Source organism: Telmatherina bonti (genome assembly GCF_933228915.1).
Source record: "Telmatherina bonti genome assembly, chromosome: 19".
NCBI classification, from domain to species: Eukaryota; Metazoa; Chordata; class Actinopteri; order Atheriniformes; family Telmatherinidae; genus Telmatherina; species Telmatherina bonti.
Window position 1 is genome coordinate 35,986,546 of NC_136617.1, and position 22,702 is coordinate 36,009,247.

General features: G+C 52.4%; 1 protein-coding gene across 2 annotated transcripts in view; it reads right to left on the reverse strand.

The window, feature by feature from the left end:
* The window catches only part of LOC306769894 (ubiquitin-conjugating enzyme E2 E2-like), an 89,723-nt gene extending 68,295 nt beyond the window's left edge, over positions 1-21,428 (reverse strand). For both annotated transcript variants that reach the window (XR_013771715.1, XM_079258659.1), the window contains exons 1-3: positions 21,291-21,428; positions 13,302-13,499; positions 8,884-8,934 (exon numbers count right to left, since the gene is read on the reverse strand). Coding sequence is in view for 1 of the 2 variants with exons in the window: in XM_079258659.1 (XP_079114785.1) it covers positions 8,884-8,934; positions 13,302-13,492 (242 nt within the window). In the remaining variant the exon portion in view is untranslated. The remainder of the gene's footprint in view (positions 1-8,883; positions 8,935-13,301; positions 13,500-21,290) is intronic.
* Between the last annotated feature and the right edge of the window lie 1,274 nt (positions 21,429-22,702).

Sequence of the window (22,702 nt, forward strand, 5' to 3'; positions counted from 1 at the left end):
TTCGGATGGTCGGAAACAGTCCGGATGGTCGGAAACAGCCCAGATGGCCGGAAACAGTCCAGATGGTCGGAAACAGTCTGGACTGTCGGAAACAGTCCGGATGGTCGGAAACAGTCCAGATGGCCGGAAACAGTCCGGATGGTCGGAAACAGTCCGGATGGTCGGAAACAGTCCAGATGGTCAGAAACAATCCGGATGGTCGGAAACAGTCCAGATGGCCGGAAACAGTCCAGATGGCCGGAAACAGTCCGGATGGTCGGAAACAGTCCAGATGGTCAGAAACAATCCGGATGGTCGGAAACAGTCCAGATGGCCGGAAACAGTCCGGATGGTCGGAAACAGTCCAGATGGTCGGAAACTGTCTGGACTGTCGGAAAGAGTACGGATGGTCGGAAATAGTCCGGATGGTCGGAAACAGTCCAGATGGTCGGAAACTGTCTGGACTGTCGGAAAGAGTCCGGATGGTCGGAAACAGTCCAGATGGTCGGAAACAGTCCGGATGGTCGGAAACAGTCCAGATGGTCGGAAACTGTCTGGACTGTCGGAAAGAGTACGGATGGCCGGAAACTGTCTGGACTGTCGGAAAGAGTACGGATGGCCGGAAACAGTCCGGATGGCCGGATACAGTCCGGATGGTCGGAAACAGTCCAGATGGCCGGAAACAGTTCAGATGGTCGGAAACAGTCTGGACTGTCGGAAACAGCCTGGATGGTCGGAAACAGTCCGGATGGTCGGAAACAGTCCGGATGGTCGGAAAGAGCCTGGACGGTTGGAAACATCCCGGTTGGTCGGAAACAGTCTGGATGGTCGGAAACAGTCCAGATGGTCGGAAACAGTCCAGATGGTCGGAAACAGTCTGGACTGTCGGAAACAGTCCAGATGGTCGGAAACAGTCCAGATGGTCGGAAACAGTCCAGATGGTCGGAAACAGTCTGGACTGTCGGAAACAGTCCAGATGGCCGGAAACAGTCCGGATGGCCGGAAACAGTCCGGATGGCCGGAAACAGTCCGGATGGCCGGAAACAGTCCGGATGGCCGGATACAGTCCGGATGGTCGGAAACAGTCCGGATGGCCGGAAACAGTCCAGATGGCCGGAAACAGTCCGGATGGCCGGATACAGTCCGGATGGTCGGAAACAGTCCGGATGGCCGGAAACAGTCCAGATGGCCGGAAACAGTCCGGATGGCCGGAAACAGTCCGGATGGCCGGAAACAGTCCAGATGGCCGGAAACAGTCCGGATGGCCGGATACAGTCCGGATGGTCGGAAACAGTCCGGATGGCCGGAAACAGTCCAGATGGCCGGAAACAGTCCGGATGGCCGGATACAGTCCGGATGGTCGGAAACAGTCCAGATGGCCGGAAACAGTTCAGATGGTCAGAAACAGTCTGGACTGTCGGAAACAGTCCGGATGGCCGGAAACAGTCCAGATGGCCGGAAACAGTCCGGATGGCCGGATACAGTCCGGATGGTCGGAAACAGTCCGGATGGTCGGAAACAATCCGGATGGTCGGAAACAATCCGGATGGTCGGAAACAGGTCGGATGGTCGGAAACAGTCTGGATGGTCGGAAACAGTCCGGATGGCCGGAAACAGTCCGGATGGTCGGAAACAGTCCGGATGGCCGGAAACAGTCCGGATGGTTGGAAACAGTTCAGATGGTCAGAAACAGTCTGGACTGTCGGAAACAGTCCGGATGGTCGGAAACAGTCCAGATGGCCGGAAACAGTCCGGATGGTCGGAAACAGTTCAGATGGTCAGAAACAGTCTGGACTGTCGGAAACAGTCCAGATGGTCGGAAACAGCCCAGATGGCCGGAAACAGTCCAGATGGTCGGAAACAGTCTGGACTGTCGGAAACAGTCCGGATGGTCGGAAACAGTCCAGATGGCCGGAAACAGTCCGGATGGTCGGAAACAGTCCGGATGGTCGGAAACAGTCCAGATGGTCAGAAACAATCCGGATGGTCGGAAACAGTCCAGATGGCCGGAAACAGTCCAGATGGCCGGAAACAGTCCGGATGGTCGGAAACAGTCCAGATGGTCAGAAACAATCCGGATGGTCGGAAACAGTCCAGATGGCCGGAAACAGTCCGGATGGTCGGAAACAGTCCAGATGGTCGGAAACTGTCTGGACTGTCGGAAAGAGTACGGATGGTCGGAAATAGTCCGGATGGTCGGAAACAGTCCAGATGGTCGGAAACTGTCTGGACTGTCGGAAAGAGTCCGGATGGTCGGAAACAGTCCAGATGGCCGGAAACAGTCCGGATGGTCGGAAACAGTCCAGATGGCCGGAAACAGTCCGGATGGTTGGAAACAGTTCAGATGGTCAGAAACAGTCTGGACTGTCGGAAACAGTCCGGATGGTCGGAAACAGTCCAGATGGCCGGAAACAGTCCAGATGGCCGGAAACAGTCCAGATGGCCGGAAACAGTCCGGATGGTCGGAAACAGTCCGGATGGTCAGAAACAGTCTGGACTGTCGGAAACAGTCCGGATGGTCGGAAACAGTTCAGATGGTCGGAAACAGTTCAGATGGTCAGAAACAGTCTGGACTGTCGGAAACAGTCCGGATGGTCGGAAACAGTCCAGATGGCCGGAAACAGTCCGGATGGCCGGAAACAGTCCGGATGGCCGGAAACAGTCCGGATGGCCGGATACAGTCCGGATGGTCGGAAACAGTCCGGATGGCCGGAAACAGTCCAGATGGCCGGAAACAGTCCGGATGGCCGGATACAGTCCGGATGGTCGGAAACAGTCCAGATGGCCGGAAACAGTTCAGATGGTCAGAAACAGTCTGGACTGTCGGAAACAGCCTGGATGGTCGGAAACAGTCCGGATGGTCGGAAACAGTCCGGATGGTCGGAAAGAGCCTGGACGGTTGGAAACATCCCGGTTGGTCGGAAACAGTCTGGATGGTCGGAAACAGTCCAGATGATCGGAAACAGTCCGGATGGTCGGAAACAGTCCAGATGGTCGGAAACAGTCTGGACTGTCGGAAACAGTCCAGATGGTCGGAAACAGTCCAGATGGTCGGAAACAGTCCAGATGGTCGGAAACAGTCCGGACTGTCGGAAACAGTCCAGATGGTCGGAAACAGTCCGGATGGCCGGAAACAGTCCGGATGGCCGGAAACAGTCCGGATGGCCGGATACAGTCCGGATGGTCGGAAAGAGTCCGGATGGCCGGAAACAGTCCAGATGGCCGGAAACAGTCCGGATGGCCGGATACAGTCCGGATGGTCGGAAACAGTCCGGATGGCCGGAAACAGTCCAGATGGCCGGAAACAGTCCGGATGGCCGGAAACAGTCCGGATGGCCGGAAACAGTCCGGATGGCCGGAAACAGTCCAGATGGCCGGAAACAGTCCGGATGGCCGGATACAGTCCGGATGGTCGGAAACAGTCCGGATGGCCGGAAACAGTCCAGATGGCCGGAAACAGTCCGGATGGCCGGATACAGTCCGGATGGTCGGAAACAGTCCAGATGGCCGGAAACAGTTCAGATGGTCGGAAACTGTCTGGACTGTCGGAAACAGTCCGGATGGCCGGAAACAGTCCAGATGGCCGGAAACAGTCCGGATGGCCGGATACAGTCCGGATGGTCGGAAACAGTCCGGATGGTCGGAAACAATCCGGATGGTCGGAAACAGGTCGGATGGTCGGAAACAGTCTGGATGGTCGGAAACAGTCCGGATGGCCGGAAACAGTCCGGATGGTCGGAAACAGTCCAGATGGCCGGAAACAGTCCGGATGGTTGGAAACAGTTCAGATGGTCAGAAACAGTCTGGACTGTCGGAAACAGTCCGGATGGTCGGAAACAGTCCAGATGGCCGGAAACAGTCCGGATGGTCGGAAACAGTTCAGATGGTCAGAAACAGTCTGGACTGTCGGAAACAGTCCAGATGGTCGGAAACAGCCCAGATGGCCGGAAACAGTCCAGATGGTCGGAAACAGTCTGGACTGTCGGAAACAGTCCGGATGGTCGGAAACAGTCCAGATGGCCGGAAACAGTCCGGATGGTCGGAAACAGTCCGGATGGTCGGAAACAGTCCAGATGGTCAGAAACAATCCGGATGGTCGGAAACAGTCCAGATGGCCGGAAACAGTCCAGATGGCCGGAAACAGTCCGGATGGTCGGAAACAGTCCAGATGGTCAGAAACAATCCGGATGGTCGGAAACAGTCCAGATGGCCGGAAACAGTCCGGATGGTCGGAAACAGTCCAGATGGTCGGAAACTGTCTGGACTGTCGGAAAGAGTACGGATGGTCGGAAATAGTCCGGATGGTCGGAAACAGTCCAGATGGTCGGAAACTGTCTGGACTGTCGGAAAGAGTCCGGATGGTCGGAAACAGTCCAGATGGCCGGAAACAGTCCGGATGGTCGGAAACAGTCCAGATGGCCGGAAACAGTCCGGATGGTTGGAAACAGTTCAGATGGTCAGAAACAGTCTGGACTGTCGGAAACAGTCCGGATGGTCGGAAACAGTTCAGATGGTCAGAAACAGTTTGGACTGTCGGAAACAGTCCGGATGGTCGGAAACAGTCCAGATGGCCGGAAACAGTCCGGATGGCCGGAAACAGTCCGGATGGTCGGAAACAGTCCGGATGGCCGGAAACAGTCCGGATGGTCGGAAACAGTCCAGATGGTCGGAAACAGTCTGGACTGTCGGAAACAGTCCAGATGGCCGGAAACAGTCCGGATGGTCGGAAACAGCCCGGATGGTCGGAAACAGTCCGGATGGTCGGAAACAGTCCGGATGGTCGGAAACAGTCCAGATGGCCGGAAACAGTCCGGATAGCCGGAAACAGCCCAGATGGTCGGAAACAGCCCAGATGGCCGGAAACAGTCCAGATGGCCGGAAACAGTCCGGATGGTCGGAAACAGTCCGGATGGTCGGAAACAGTTCGGATGGTCGGAAACAGTTCGGATGGTCGGAAACAGTCCGGATGGTCGGAAACAGTCCAGATGGCCGGAAACAGTCCAGATGGTCGGAAACAGTCCGGATGGTCGGAAACAGTCCAGATGGTCGGAAACAGTCCGGATGGTCGGAAACAGTTCGGATGGTCGGAAACAGTCCGGATGGTCGGAAACAGTTCGGATGGTCGGAAACAGTCCGGATGGTCGGAAACAGTCCAGATGGCCGGAAACAGTCCGGATGGCCGGATACAGTCCGGATGGTCGGAAACAGTCCGGATGGTCGGAAACAATCCGGATGGTCGGAAACAATCCGGATGGTCGGAAACAGGTCGGATGGTCGGAAACAGTCTGGATGGTCGGAAACAGTCCGGATGGCCGGAAACAGTCCGGATGGTCGGAAACAGTCCAGATGGCCGGAAACAGTCCGGATGGTTGGAAACAGTTCAGATGGTCAGAAACAGTCTGGACTGTCGGAAACAGTCCGGATGGTCGGAAACAGTCCAGATGGCCGGAAACAGTCCGGATGGTCGGAAACAGTTCAGATGGTCAGAAACAGTCTGGACTGTCGGAAACAGTCCAGATGGTCGGAAACAGCCCAGATGGTCGGAAACAGTCCAGATGGCCGGAAACAGTCCGGATGGTCGGAAACAGTCCGGATGGTCGGAAACAGTCCAGATGGTCAGAAACAATCCGGATGGTCGGAAACAGTCCAGATGGCCGGAAACAGTCCAGATGGCCGGAAACAGTCCAGATGGTCGGAAACAGTCCAGATGGTCGGAAACAGTCCAGATGGTCGGAAACAGTCCGGATGGTCGGAAACAGTTCGGATGGTCGGAAACAGTCCAGATGGTCGGAAACAGTTCGGATGGTCGGAAACAGTTCGGATGGTCGGAAACAGTCCAGATGGTCGGAAACAGTCTGGATAACTCCAGCACTCGGGATTGGTGGCCTTGCAGGGAACTAGGAGCTGTTAGAGCGGGGTAAATACCCCAAGGGGCTTATGAATGCACAAATCTATATTTCAAGCAGCACCGCTGCTGCTTACATCTCAGACTGTCGCTGGAATACACCCCAGCAGCCTGAGCCTGATCTTTCACTTACGACTCCTGACTGCAGCTGGATCCGTTCGTCACAAAGACTCGCTCAGCATGGATGTTACTTTCCCCAAAAATCTGTCAGGATTTCATACAAACTGTGAAACTTTCTTTCTCCGTCCGTTTGGTCGCTCTGACAGGAGACAGAATGGTTTCTTCAACCAGATAAGAAGCTGACAAAGCGGCCGTGACGGTGACAGATAGCATGGTCACCTGCTGAAAGACGCCTCAGCTGGTTGTTTTCTCCAATCAGCTGCTCTCTTCCAGCTCCATCCTCACTTCATCTGCCTGTGTGAACATGGAAACTCTTCATTTCTTTGTGTTCGCACAGAGCAGACTGGTTCCTCTGTGTCGGGGGTTTCCCTCAGTTCATCTCAGAATGAATCAGATTCTCTCTGGTCTGACAGAGCTGCAAGGTTTCCTCTTTCTTTTAGCAGAAAACTAACACCAGTTATTTGCTAGAAGACACTTTTATGCTACATGCAGTTAGGAAGGCTCGTTAGATCTTCAGTAAAGCATCGTTTCTGTAATGGGAATAGTTCATGATCAGGGTTTTCATGCATCTTTTTTCCCCACAGGATTTTATGAAATTCAGTATCCATTAAATCAAGTAGCAAAGCTAAATAATCTTCATGCCCTTTATTGCTGTGGAAACATAAAAAAATCCAACATATCAAACATATTTTACTTTGTCCCTGAACGTTTCTCTGGTATCTCCAGGAAAAATGTGTTTGTAGCAACCAGTTCCTCTAACTGGGCTGAACGGAGCTGCCGGCATGTTTGTAGTTTTACCGTTAGGTTTTATTTTAAACAGCCTCCATCTGCAGGAAGTCTCGTCCACGTCTCGTTTCACGTCCATAAAAACCAGAATGTTTCCAGACGCTGCCTTCAGACGCGGCGAGGAAATCTCACGCTCAGAAACTGCTAGCTTCCTACAAGCTAACTGACAGCTTCCTGCTAGCTAACTGTTAGCTTCCTGCTAACTAACTACCAGTTTCCTGCTAGCTAACTGCCAGCTTCCTACAAGCTAACTGCCAGCTTCCTGCTAGCTAACTGCCATCTTCCTACAAGCTACCTGCTAGCTGCCAGCTTCCTGCTTGCTAACTGCCAGCTTCCTGCTAGCTAACTGCCATCTTCCTACAAGCTACCTGCTAGCTGCCAGCTTCCTGCTTGCTAACTGCCAGCTTCCTGCTAGCTAACTGCAAGCTTCCTGCTAGCTAACTGTAAGCTTCCTGCTTGCTAACTGCTAGCTTCATGCTAGCTAACTGCTAGCTTTCTTCTAATTGCTAGCTTCCTGCTAGCTTTATGCTAGCTTCCATTGAGCTGTGTCGTTTACTGTTTGCAACCCGGACACAGAGCGGTCCGTCCCCTAAAGTTTCTGAGCGGCAGCGTGACTTTTAACTTCCTGCCACACTAAACAGCTGTGTTTCTGTCTTTTGAACATTGTGTGTCGTTTTTTTAACATTTACAAATCATTGAATCGGCATGTGTTGCATTGTGATGAATCACTTATACAGTGAATCGGCTCACACCGAGTAAGACAGGTATCTCACAAAACTCTGATTTGGGCTGTCATTCACAGGAAAACTGAGATTTATGCATCATAAATGATTCTTTAAAAAGCCTCCGACTAAAGTGAAGATATGTGAAAACTCGGTTTGGTTGTCTCCACGTGGACATGTATAACCGGAGTTTTAGATGTCGAAACGTCGCCGTCTGTGACAGAAAATACCACGACACCACGTGTGTGACCTTTGCTTCCAACAGCATGGACGTCCTCAGAACTGTGATGGCGTTATCCGTTGTCCAGGCATTGTTTCACACTGCCGTCAGTACTGCTCCACATCGACCACCAAAGGCGTACGAGATGACGAGATGAAGGACAGTTATTTTCCTCCACCTGACCAGATCACGTTGGAGGCATGTTGGTGTTTGGTGGAAGTAAGGTCATGAGATGGAAAGTTATTCTGATATAGCGCTACCGCTGCTATAGGTTCGATATGCTGATGAATGTGCTTAACAACGCAGTTATGCGGATTGGTGTGGATGGATTTGTTTCTGGAAAACGCGGTGGTGCGGACTAATTTTCTTACTGGCCGGTGGGGGTAGATGTTTGGTTCTTTAAAAACCCGGCATCGTGTGGATGTGGTCATATTCTCTAATCCTAAAGGAGAAGAACTGGTCCTTTGGACAGTAGCATCTCCTGCTATCAGGAAAACATGCTATATCAGTTGAACGTTGCCATGACAATATGATCTGTGATATGACAGAAGGTCTTTGTTTCTCCTTTACAACCCAAGTCATCTGCATCATTTAGCCATAATTAAGAGGCATGCTCTGTGAAGGCCCTGGCAGAAAAGACTTTTGGCTCGGCGCATCCCACAGGTGCATCAGCTGGAAATATTTGCTGCTAGAAGCAAAATCCCGAGTATGTTTGCATCACTTGGGACTATTCCCCACTTTCTCTAAGGAATGTCTGGACCTGAATGAGCCCAAGCTGGCAGGTCCAGCCTCTCTAACCATCAACATGCTAAAAACACAAGCAAATACACACGGGTGCACAGCACGTCAGCCTGTTCAGCAATCCCTACCAGAGGAAGAGGAAGCATGCAGGCAGGTCGAGCTGCAGCAGCATCTCTCCTGCCCGGAGAGAGCAGAAACAACAACACTGTTACCACGGCAAAGCAGACAGAGACAATCCTGCCTTGGTTCATCTATTTCATTCTCCACACCAAGTCGAGTTATTCGTCAGACTGCTTAGAGAGATCATCTGTTCAGCCTCATCCGGACCAAACACGGACGGTGGAAATATAAATGCCTCCAGAACAGCTCGCACATGAAAGCGCCTCGGGTATGAAGCTACAGGCTCCTACCTGCAATTTGGCGGCGGGTCCAAGGTTATCTCTGCTAGCTCCTTCTGGATCCTGAAAGGAGAAAAGATAAGAGTTATAATCACAGTTGTAAAAATCCTGCGAGGAAAATCAATCTGGAAGTGCACACAATGAACATCTCATTGATTTTCCAATGAGCTCCTGAGCTGTGTGATTGAACAGGGGAATAGGTCCTTTAACGCAAGGCGAGTACGGGCTGCATGTCTTTTTCTTTTTAATGCCTGGAAAATGTGAGATGATGTAAAGGAAACGCATCCGTTACAGCAGGATAAATAAATGTAGCTTCTGATCAGATTCCCATCTCAACCCAGAGACTTTCAGGTAGCTGCTGTGCAGGATTTCCACACTGCCAACATAAAAAGCTTTAATGACTGGACTGTGAAAAGGTCTACTTTCTCTCTGATTAGCTATCCATCACATGCCGGGATTTGCCGATATGGAAGCAGGAGCCACGTATGGTATGTAGGGGATCAGTTGAACAAAATAATGGTGGAGGTATTGATCTTGTCAAAGAGCACAGTGTAGCATCTTCTGAGGAAACTTCCAGCAGGATGATGCACCATGTCACATCATCTCCACCATGACAATGAGTTCACTGTCCTCAACGGCCTCCTCAGTCACCAGATCTACATCCAGCAGAGCAGCTTTGGGATGTGGTGGAACTGGAGATTCTCATCATGATGAGGTGGAACGGGAGATTCTCATCATGATGAGGTGGAACGGGAGATTCTCATCATGATGAGGTGGAACAGGAGATTCTCATCATGATGAGGTGGAACGGGAGATTCTCATGGTGATGAGGTGGAACGGGAGATTCTCATGGTGATGAGGTGGAACGGGAGATTCTCATGGTGATGAGGTGGAACGGGAGATTCTCATGATGATGAGGTGGAACGGGAGATTCTCATGGTGATGAGGTGGAACGGGAGATTCTCATGGTGATGAGGTGGAACGGGAGATTCTCATGGTGATGAGGTGGAACGGGAGATTCTCATCATGATGAGGTGGAACGGGAGATTCTCATGATGATGAGGTGGAACGGGAGATTCTCATGGTGATGAGGTGGAACGGGAGATTCTCATCATGATGAGGTGGAACGGGAGATTCTCATCATGATGAGGCGGAACGGGAGATTCTCATGATGATGAGGTGGAACGGGAGATTCTCATCATGATGAGGTGGAACGGGAGATTCTCATGATGATGAGGTGGAACGGGAGATTCTCATGGTGATGAGGTGGAACGGGAGATTCTCATCATGATGAGGTGGAACGGGAGATTCTCATCATGATGAGGCGGAACGGGAGATTCTCATGATGATGAGGTGGAAAGGGAGATTCTCATGGTGATGAGGTGGAACGGGAGATTCTCATGGTGATGAGGTGGAACGGGAGATTCTCATGGTGATGAGGTGGAACGGGAGATTCTCATGGTGATGAGGTGGAACGGGAGATTCTCATCATGATGAGGTGGAACGGGAGATTCTCATGGTGATGAGGTGGAACGGGAGATTCTCATGGTGATGAGGTGGAACGGGAGATTCTCATGGTGATGAGGTGGAACGGGAGATTCTCATCATGATGAGGTGGAACGGGAGATTCTCATGGTGATGAGGTGGAACGGGAGATTCTCATGGTGATGAGGTGGAACGGGAGATTCTCATGGTGATGAGGTGGAACGGGAGATTCTCATGGTGATGAGGTGGAACGGGAGATTCTCATCATGATGAGGTGGAACAGGAGATTCTCATGGTGATGAGGTGGAACGGGAGATTCTCATCATGATGAGGTGGAACAGGAGATTCTCATGGTGATGAGGTGGAACGGGAGATTCTCATCATGATGAGGTGGAACGGGAGATTCTCATCATGATGAGGTGGAATGGGAGATTCTCATGGTGATGAGGTGGAACGGGAGATTCTCATGGTGATGAGGTGGAACGGGAGATTCTCATGGTGATGAGGTGGAACGGGAGATTCTCATCATGATGAGGTGGAACGGGAGATTCTCATGATGAGGTGGAACGGGAGATTCTCATCATGATGAGGTGGAACGGGAGATTCTCATGATGAGGTGGAACGGGAGATTCTCATGGTGATGAGGTGGAACGGGAGATTCTCATGGTGATGAGGTGGAACGGGAGATTCTCATGGTGATGAGGTGGAACGGGAGATTCTCATGGTGATGAGGTGGAACGGGAGATTCTCATCATGATGAGGTGGAACGGGAGATTCTCATGGTGATGAGGTGGAACGGGAGATTCTCATGGTGATGAGGTGGAACGGGAGATTCTCATGGTGATGAGGTGGAACGGGAGATTCTCATGGTGATGAGGTGGAACGGGAGATTCTCATGGTGATGAGGTGGAACGGGAGATTCTCATCATGATGAGGTGGATGGGGAGATTCTCATGATGAGGTGGAACGGGAGATTCTCATGGTGATGAGGTGGAACGGGAGATTCTCATGGTGATGAGGTGGAACTGGAGATTCTCATGGTGATGAGGTGGAACGGGAGATTCTCATGGTGATGTGGTGGAACGGGAGATTCTCATGGTGATGAGGTGGAACGGGAGATTCTCATGGTGATGAGGTGGAACGGGAGATTCTCATCATGATGAGGTGGAACAGGAGATTCTCATGGTGATGAGGTGGAACGGGAGATTCTCATGGTGATGTGGTGGAACGGGAGATTCTCATGGTGATGAGGTGGAACGGGAGATTCTCATGGTGATGCGGTGGAACAGGAGATTCTCATCATGATGAGGTGGAACAGGAGATTCTCATGGTGATTGGGTGGAATGGGAGATTCTCATCATGATGAGGTGGAACGGGAGATTCTCATGGTGATGAGGTGGAACGGGAGATTCTCATGGTGATGAGGTGGAACGGGAGATTCTCATGGTGATGAGGTGGAACGGGAGATTCTCATGGTGATGAGGTGGAACGGGAGATTCTTATTCATAGAAGTGCAACATGTGGATGTATAACACTTTGAATTAAAACGAGGTCGATCTTCGAAGGAAGACCTGATGAAGAGGATGATCAGTGATTTCCTAAATGTTGACTGCAGAGCCCACAGGAAATTTTCTGTTTATTTCGAGATGGATTCCATCACTGCTTGGGGATCATATCTGTTCTGCATTTTGTCTGAGACAGAATGTAAAAGGTAAGGAGTGTTGAAGGGTGATGATGTAATGAGGACATCACAGCAGCCTGAAAGAACCTGAAACAATGAGACACAGGAGGATTCTCAAGAAAAGGGTTAGAGTATCCAGGAAGGGATTTTCCTTTCAAACTCTCCTCAGGGAGGAAATGACTGCTCACTGCTGAGTTGGGGAGGACGAAAGGGTAAACAGACATATCTGCAGAACAGCCTGTAACACAATCTCCACGGACTCATTCTCAGCTTTAGTGCATGGTGTGTAATGTTATCTGCAGTATTTCCTGAGGTGCTACATATACAGCAGAAGCTGGGACTTGTTAGCGATCGTGGTGCGTAACCAGGCAGCCGGCCAATCAGCCAGCCAGCCAACCAGCCAGCCAACCAACCAAACAGCCAGTTGGCCAACCAGTTATCCAGGCAACCAACCGACTAACCAACCAACCAACCAACCAACCAGTCAGCCAGACAGCCAACCAACCAGCCAAACAGCCAGCCAGCAAGCCAACCAACAAGCCAACCAGCCAGTCAGCTAACCAGCCAGTCAGCCAGCCAGCCAACCAACCAACCAGCCAGTTGGCCAACCAGTTATCCAGGCAACCAACCGACTAACCAACCAACCAACCAGTCAGCCAGACAGCCAACCAACCAGCCAAACAGCCAGCCAGCTAGCCAACCAACAAGCCAACCAGCCAGTCAGCCAGCCAGCCAACCAACCAATCAACCAGTCAACCAGCCAGTTGGCCAACCAGTTATCCAATGTTAAAATGAACACAACATAAGCAGTGACACACACACACACACACACACACACACACACACACACACACACACACACACACACAACCTGCATGATCCTTTATTTTCTACACAGATGTTTTTCTTTTGACATCATAGAGATCTGCGACTCTGAGGAGCAGAGAGGAGTGGGCTCATACCTGGAGGAGGAGGACTGGAGCTCAGTCAAGTTAACCCTTTAATGGCCCATTTATATCCCACACTACAGACAAACACCGAGCTTCATTTACACGTCTAATTTTGTGGTCGTTGTCGTTTCGCAGGCTGATGGAGCAAACAGAGCAGTACCGCCGGACACCACCAGGGGCAGTGTTATACTGCTGCATTTACAACATATTTCATTCAATTAAATTAGTTTTATGGAGACAGGGGAGGAGCTGGTGGTGACGGGGCGGGGCCGGGGAGACAGGGGAGGAGATGGTGGTGACGGGGTGGAGTCTACCTCTTGGCGCTTGTGGACAGCTTGGCAGCAGTCTTGCTGGAGATTTTGGCCTCCTTCTTCCTGGGCTGGGTCTGGTCCCGCTGCTCGGGGCCGGGCTGCTCCGGAGCAGCCGCCTCCCTCTGCTCGGTGTCCGAGCTCCCCCCGCTGGTGTTGGGGCTGTCGTCCGGTCTCGGCTGCACCTCACTAGACATGCTTACACTGCAAGAAAGGCAGGATTCATCAGAAACACACCAGACGGGTCCGACCTGCACATATTCTACGAGAATACATGAGGAAAAGAAAAGATTTAGTGGTTCCAAACTTTCCAGTCCCCACTTCCACTCCTGCCCGGTCCAGCTTCACATCCTGGATTAAACACTGAAGCTCTTCAGGTTCTCCTCTCTTTGGTAGATCAGGAGGAACCTGGCGGCTCTTTCTGGCGTGTCTTTTGCAGCGTCATCACACTGTTGTTGTGGCTTCATGTGGAATCCACTTTACTGGTTTGTTTCTGAATTTTCACCATTTATTCACAACTTTGCATCGAACTTGGTGTGAATAGAAACGTTGATAATTCACCTCTGAATTATTTGCAATATCATGTCATTAATTCGCATCAGTTCCGGTGTGAAAAGGCCTTTAAAATGACACATACACACACACACATATACAGTATATGTATGTATATACACACATATACAGTATATGTATACAGTAATGTGCTCCTCGGCACTCGGCTCTGCTCATTCTCTGCCATCTTGCTTTAAGAAACGAAGGAGGCTTTGGTTTGGCACAGTACTTGGGACGCAACTATGGTGCATGCAGCCGTCAAATCCGCACTTTCAAATACATAAACCCTGAATATATGGACATAGTTAGCTCGCAGTAAGCTAGCTAGGATGTTAGCAGTCAGCTAGACGGAAGCTAGCAGGAAGCTAGCAGTCAACTAGCAGTCAGCTAGACAGAAGCTAGCAGTCAACTAGCAGGAAGCTGGCAGGAAGCCAGCAGGAAGCTGGCAGTTAGCTAGCAGTTAGCTAGAAGGAAGCTAGCAGGATGCTAGCAGTCAGCTAGAAGGAAGCTATCAGTCAGCTAGCAGTTAGCTAGAAGGAAGCTAGCAGGATGTTAGCAGTCAGCTAGACGGAAGCTAGCAGGAAGCTAGCAGTCAACTAGCAGGAAGCTGGCAGGAAGCCAGCAGGAAGCTGGCAGTTAGCTGGCAGCTACTGCAACTGAGCGTGAGATTTCACCGTCAGGTCTGAAGGCAGCGTCTGGAAACATTCTGGTTTTTATGGACCTGAGAAGAGAGCTGGACAAGACTTCCTGCAGGCAACATGAAAACTATGTTTGCTATGTGGGGAAAAGATGCAGGAAATCCGGAGGATCGTTTCCTGACTGAATTGTAATCGGGAGCTCTTTGTAGGAAAACTAGCCTGTAAAATGTGACATAGAACTGAACAGATCCAGCATGTTTCACCGCCTGCAGGACAAAAAGCAGCTCCAGAGTTTATCTGATGTTTGTGTGGTTGGCGCCGGCGACGTGTTCCGTCCATCAGAGAAAACAGCAGACGGTTACTCCAACGTAACCTCTCGCCGTAAGGTCAGCGAGTTTCCTCATCTGTAGAGGATCAGATTCATTTATTATAACAGATTAGTGTTAATAAGTGTCAAATAGCAGCTGCATGGTTTTCCTGCTTTCTGATGAAGCATTTTAATAACATGGAACAGGACCTGGTAGAGGTCCTGGTCCTGGTCCTGGTAGAGGTCCTGGTCCAGGAACAGGTCCTGGTAGAGGTCCTGGTAGAGGTCCTAGTCCAGGAACAGGTCCTGGTCCTGGTCCAGCAACAGGTCCTGGTAGAGGTCCTGGTCCAGGAACAGGTCCTGGTAGAGGTCCTAGTCCAGGAACAGGTCCTGGTCCAGGAACAGGTCCTGGTCCTGGTCCAGCAACAGGTCCTGGTAGAGGTCCTGGTGCTGGTCCTGGTAGAGGTCCTGGTCCAGGAACAGGTCCTGGTAGAGGTCCGGGTCCTGGTCCTGGTCCAGTTCCAGGAACAGGTCCTGGTCCTGGTCCAGCAACAGGTCCTGGTAGAGGTCCTGGTCCAGGAACAGGTCCTGGTAGAGGTCCTGGTCCTGCTCCAGGAACAGGTCCTGGTAGAGGTCCTGGTCCTGCTCCAGGAACAGGTCCTGGTAGACCTGGACCTCTACCAGGACCTGTTGCTGGACCAGGACCTCTACCAGGACCTGTGCCAGGACCTCTACCAGGACCTGTTGCTGGACCAGGACCTCTACCAGGACCTGTGCCAGGACCTCTACCAGGACCTGTTCCTGGACCAGGACCTGGTAGAGGAACTGGTAGAGGAACTGGAGCAGGTTCTGGTAGAGGTCCTGGTCCAGGAACAGGTCCTGGTCCAGGTCCTGTAGAGGTCCTGGTCCAGGAACAGGTCCTGGTCCAGGTCCAGGTCCTGGTAGAGGTCCAAGAACAGGTAGAGGTATAGGAACAGGTCCTGGTAGAGGTCCTGGTTCTGCAGGTGTTCTACAGATGGTCTGCAGGTGTTCTACAGATGGTCTGCAGATGTTCCGCAGATGTTCTGCAGATGTTCCGCAGATGTTCTGCAGATGTTCCGCAGATGTTCTGCAGGTGTTCTGTAGATGTTCTGCAGGTGTTCAGAGTCTCCCTTCTCGCCACGACTTTCCAGGGAAGCGCAGCCAGAAAGGATCAGGAAGTGGAGGTGAGGGAGTCATCCTCGGAGCCGTCTGCGTGGAACACACGTCGGCTGCTGTTTTCTGCAGAGTTCTGTCTGAGAGTCGGGGCCTTTGGCTGACAGCAGCTGGAGAGGAGAGGTTCCCGCTGGGATGGGGTCCGGGACCAGCGGAGTTTACAGTTTAATCACGAGGAAAAACACGTAAACATGACGTCAGTGTGGCACAAAGTCATCAGATCAGCAGAACAATGACCGGCTCCTCCACGTTTTATTTAGCCGCTGCTGGTACCAGTCCGTCCCAGGAGACGTGGACATGGGCTCACCCTGCCAGCCTCGCTCTACAGACTACACACCGTTTCTTGTTTTCTCGTTAATTACAGCGTTAGTCGTACAGCTGCAGTAAAACGGGACCACAAACGTCTCCGGATGGTGAGAGTCCTATTGGGACCAGTTCATTTCTCCTACTGGGAAACGCCGATTTCCATGGCGACAACAGCAGACCTGAATGAAACATCCAGACCGTGAATGTTAAACAAGCCTCAGCTCCAGGAAAACACGTGAAGCCGCGTGAGAACATCATGCAGCAGAGTGCCTGCTCCACCTGCGTCTGCGCGGTAACAAGCTAACCCACGCCCTCATCCCAAGCGCAGCGCCAGTCCCCCATCTCACATCCAGGTGATGGCATGCAGGTAGAGTTCATGTCAACAACACTGTCACATCACCATCACTGTGAGCTCACAGAAAGCTCAGATGTTTCACACCTGCAGCCCCTCCACACTCCTGGAGAGCAGATCCCGACACAGAGAAGCCTTCGAAGCAGCTCCGCTGCATTGTGACGAGGACACAACTCCCCGAAGCACGCAGGGGGTCCTCCAGGCAAGCCACGCCCCCATGTACCTGCAAGCCACGCCCCCACGGACCTGCTGAAGATGTGTCTGGACCCAAAGTGGACAAACTTCACATGTTCTGACCTCCGCCGGGAGGGGCAGTTCTACCAACGTCTGTCTGTCTGTGTTCATCAGAAAGTTCTGGACGGACTGTCAGGAAATTCTCAGGACTTGTTGGAAACATGATGCATGAAGACGTTCCTGGAGGGCAACATGACGGACCTGCTCCTCCCATGGCACACATGGTAACGGTGCGTTCAGGGAGGCCGATGGTAACGGTGCGTTCAGGGAGGCCGATGGTAACGGTGCGTTCAGGGAGGCCGATGGTAACGGTGCGTTCAGGGAGGCCGATGGTAACGGTGCGTTCAGGGACGCCGATGGTAACGGTGCGTTCAGGGAGGCCGATGGTAACGGTGCGTTCAGGGAGGCCGATGGTAACGGTGCGTTCAGGGAGGCCGATGGTAACGGTGCGTTCAGGGAGGCCGATGGTAACGGTGCGTTCAGGGAGGCCGATGGTAACGGTGCGTTCAGGGACGCCGATGGTAACGGTGCGTTCAGGGACGCCGATGGTAACGGTGCGTTCAGGGAGGCCGATGGTAACGGTGCGTTCAGGGAGGCCGATGGTAACGGTGCGTTCAGGGAGGCCGATGGTAACGGTGCGTTCAGGGAGGCCGATGGTAACGGTGCGTTCAGGGAGGCCGATGGTAACGGTGCGTTCAGGGAGGCCGATGGTAACGGTGCGTTCAGGGAGGTCGATGGTAACGGTGCGTTCAGGGACGCCGATGGTAACGGTGCGTTCAGGGAGGTCGATGGTAACGGTGCGTTCAGGGACGCCGATGGTAACGGTGCGTTCAGGGACGCCGATGGTAACGGTGCGTTCAGGGAGGCCGATGGTAACGGTGCGTTCAGGGAGGCCGATGGTAACGGTGCGTTCAGGGAGGCCGATGGTAACGGTGCGTTCAGGGAGGCCGATGGTAACGGTGCGTTCAGGGACGCCGATGGTAACGGTGCGTTCAGGGACGCCGATGGTAACGGTGCGTTCAGGGAGGCCGATGGTAACGGTGCGTTCAGGGACGCCGATGGTAACGGTGCGTTCAGGGACGCCGATGGTAACGGTGCGTTCAGGGACGCCGATGGTAACGGTGCGTTCAGGGACGCCGATGGTAACGGTGCGTTCAGGGAGGCCGATGGTAACGGTGCGTTCAGGGAGGCCGATGGTAACGGTGCGTTCAGGGACGCCGATGGTAACGGTGCGTTCAGGGACGCCGATGGTAACGGTGCGTTCAGGGAGGCCGATGGTAACGGTGCGTTCAGGGACGCCGATGGTAACGGTGCGTTCAGGGAGGCCGATGGTAACGGTGCGTTCAGGGACGCCGATGGTAACGGTGCGTTCAGGGACGCCGATGGTAACGGTGCGTTCAGGGACGCCGATGGTAACGGTGCGTTCAGGGAGGCCGATGGTAACGGTGCGTTCAGGGACGCCGATGGTAACGGTGCGTTCAGGGACGCCGATGGTAACGGTGCGTTCAGGGACGCCGATGGTAACGGTGCGTTCAGGGAGGCCGATGGTAACGGTGCGTTCAGGGACGCCGATGGTAACGGGACGCCGATGGTAACGGGACGCCGATGGTAACAGTGCGTTCAGGGACGCCGATGGTAACGGTGCGTTCAGGGACGCCGATGGTAACGGTGCGTTCAGGGACGCCGATGGTAACGGTGCGTTCAGGGACGCCGATGGTAACGGTGCGTTCAGGGACGCCGATGGTAACGGTGCGTTCAGGGAGGCCGATGGTAACGGTGCGTTCAGGGACGCCGATGGTAACGGGACGCCGATGGTAACGGTGCGTTCAGGGACGCCGATGGTAACGGTGCGTTCAGGGAGGCCGATGGTAACGGTGCGTTCAGGGACGCCGATGGTAACGGTGCGTTCAGGGACGCCGATGGTAACGGTGCGTTCAGGGACGCCGATGGTAACGGTGCGTTCAGGGACGCCGATGGTAACGGTGCGTTCAGGGACGCCGATGGTAACGGTGCGTTCAGGGAGGCCGATGGTAACGGTGCGTTCAGGGAGGCCGATGGTAACGGTGCGTTCAGGGAGGCCGATGGTAACGGTGCGTTCAGGGACGCCGATGGTAACGGTGCGTTCAGGGACGCCGATGGTAACGGTGCGTTCAGGGACGCCGATGGTAACGGTGCGTTCAGGGAGGCCGATGGTAACGGTGCGTTCAGGGACGCCGATGGTAACGGTGCGTTCAGGGACGCCGATGGTAACGGTGCGTTCAGGGAGGCCGATGGTAACGGTGCGTTCAGGGACGCCGATGGTAACGGGACGCCGATGGTAACGGGACGCCGATGGTAACAGTGCGTTCAGGGACGCCGATGGTAACGGTGCGTTCAGGGACGCCAATGGTAACGGGACGCCGATGGTAACGGTGCGTTCAGGGACGCCGATGGTAACGGTGCGTTCAGGGACGCCGATGGTAACGGTGCGTTCAGGGACGCTGCTGTGTATTGATAGTCTTCAACACAGATATGTCATCAACCAATCAGATGTCTGCACCACAACGCCACGTCGGTGTCACAGCGCCAACGTCCTCCCCACCATGAGGACACGTTTCCCCCGACAGGCTCAGCGTGGGGCTCCAACGTTCTCCGGCACAACAAACGCTGCAGCCAATCATATTGCTTTGCTGCTGCGTGCAGATTGACATGGTGGACACGTGCATGGTCGGTTCCTCAGAACACCGCAGAACGGACAGACGGACACAGTCACCTGCTGACAGGACGGACAGATGGGGGTCTAAAGGGTCATTTTAAATGTCAATGGCAGCAGGAGATCATCACGGCAGGACGATGTCACGGCGTGTCAGCTGACCACCAGATCCTGTCCTCGCCTTCAGACGGAAAAACCAACCGAGAGCCAGCCGCCCGGTCGGAGCCACACCAGGAATACATCCCGGCTGCAAGACCAAGGGTTACCTACATGACCCGGGTGACCCTGCATGACCCGGGTGACCCTGCCTCTGGATGACCCGGATGACCCTGCCTCTGGATGACCTGGGTGACCTGGGTAACCCTGCCTCTGGATGACCCGGATGACCCTGCCTCTGGATGACCCGGATGCCCCTGCCTCTGGATGACCCGGTAACCCTGCCTCTGGATGACCCGGATGCCCCTGCCTCTGGATGACCCGGATGACCCGGATGCCCCTGCCTCTGCATGACCCGGATGCCCCTGCCTCTGGATGACCCGGATGCCCCTGCCTCTGAATGACCCGGATGCCCCTGCCTCTGAATGACCCGGATGACCCGGATGCCCCTGCCTCTGCATGACCCGGATGCCCCTGCCTCTGGATGACCCGGATGACCCTGCCTCTGAATGACCCGGATGCCCCTGCCTCTGGATGACCCGGATGACCCGGATGCCCCTGCCTCTGCATGACCCGGATGACCCTGCCTCTGGATGACCCGGATGCCCCTGCCTCTGAATGACCCGGATGCCCCTGCCTCTGAATGACCCGGATGCCCCTGCCTCTGCATGACCCGGATGACCCTGCCTCTGGATGACCCGGATGCCCCTGCCTCTGAATGACCCGGATGCCCCTGCCTCTGGATGACCCGGATGACCCGGATGCCCCTGCCTCTGCATGACCCGGATGACCCTGCCTCTGGATGACCCGGATGCCCCTGCCTCTGAATGACCCGGATGCCCCTGCCTCTGAATGACCCGGATGCCCCTGCCTCTGGATGACCCGGATGACCCGGATGCCCCTGCCTCTGCATGACCCGGATGACCCTGCCTCTGCATGACCCGGATGACCCTGCCTCTGGATGACCCGGATGCCCCTGCCTCTGAATGACCCGGATGCCCCTGCCTCTGAATGACCCGGATGCCCCTGCCTCTGGATGACCCGGATGACCCTGCCTCTGGATGACCCGGATGCCCCTGCCTCTGAATGACCCGGATGCCCCTGCCTCTGGATGACCCGGGTAATGGACATGCCACCATGGAGATCCCAGCCACCATGCAGGACCCGACACAGTTCAGGACCTGGTTCCTCCTGAGGTCCCAGCCTGGAAAAGGTGGAAATGTCCCTTTATGTGTTTCTGGGACTTTTGATGGGACGTTACAGAGACTGGAAACCAGTTTGGGTAACTGGGGTCAGAGTTCATGGTGGTAGCCATGAATCCAGACGCTTCGGAGGGAGTTGCTGGTTTTAATGGTGCGGGACAAACCGCAAGTTCGCGCCCCGGTCCGCAGGTAAACACACCTGTTCTGCAGCACGCGTCACACCGGCCGGTACCGGAACCGAGCCAGCACAAAACCAGAATGGACATCACGCCCCCCGCCCCCCCCCCCCCAGGATAACGTAATTCCTCCCCTCAGATCTGTTTCCAGACTTTCTCTGAAAGACACGGCCTGCAGCGGCTCACCTTTCCACGCGCACAGAGGCGGAAGCTGGTTCTAAAGCCCACCGGTTGTTCCGTAAAGCCGAGTCTGCTGGTCCTGCTGGTCCGCTACTGGTCCTACTGGTCCCCGCTTCCACCGCCTACCGCTGGAGAATGGGGCTCAACGCGACTGTCATGGCGGTACCCGCTACAAACACCACTTCCGGTTTCTCCTTCCACAATAAAAGCTGATTCTGGAAATACACTTTTGTATTTTATATTTTATATATATTTATATTTTATATTTTATTTTTTATTTTTTATTTTTTATTTTTTATTTTTATATTTTATATTTATATACATCACTATAAATACACATTTAGATTTTAAATTTTATTTTTATTTTTATTTTTATATTTTGTATTTTATATTTTATTTTTTGTTTTTATATTTTATATTTACATACATCACTAAACACACATATTTATATTTTATATTTTACATTTTATTTTTATGTTTTATATTTTACATGTTATATACATCACTATAAATACAGATTTATATTTTATATTTCATATTTTACATTTTATATAAATCACTATAAGTACACATTATACTTTATGTTTATTTACGTTACTATAAGTACACATTATACTTTATGTTTATTTACGTTACTATAAGTATACTTTATGTTTATATACGTTACTATAAGTACACATTTATATTTTATATACATCACTATAAATACACATTTATATTTTATATTTTACATTTATTTTTAGATTTTAGATTTTATGTACATGTACCACATATACCACACGTATGTACCACATCCTGATGGTGGAACAGGAGAACTGGTCCAGCAGGACCATGCTGAACCACATCCTGATGGTGGAACAGGAGAACTGGTCTGCTGCAGTCCAGATATTTTAACCAGTACAAACATCTGGAGCATCATGGAAGCAGAAACCAGCAACAAGGTCCAGTAGAGCAGCTGGAATCCTGCATCAGACCAGAACAGGACGACATTCCAGCAGCTGCTCTCCTGTTTACAGATGTTAGAGGAGATGCTAACAATGCTAAATATCATCCTGGAACAACTTTTACACACGTGTTGCTGCTTCAGATTCACAAGCAGCTCATATTTCCCAAAATGTTTCAGTGTCAGTATGTTGTTTATCTTCTACTCGGAATAAATGTGGGTCGATGAGTTTGTTATAAATAACAAATTTTACTTTTATTTAAATTAAACATGTGCATACAAAATTCATGAGTTGAGTATTGCCATTTCTTTTCTAGTCAATGTTTTTGTTTTTACTTTTTCCAGAATTTAATTACATGTCATTAATATGATACTACCATGTAAACATGTTATGTGTTCTCCATTTAGCCCAAGTTGTCTTACCTGAGATGATTTTCTCAGTTTACACTCTTTTCTCCTTGAAGATATGTGTGTG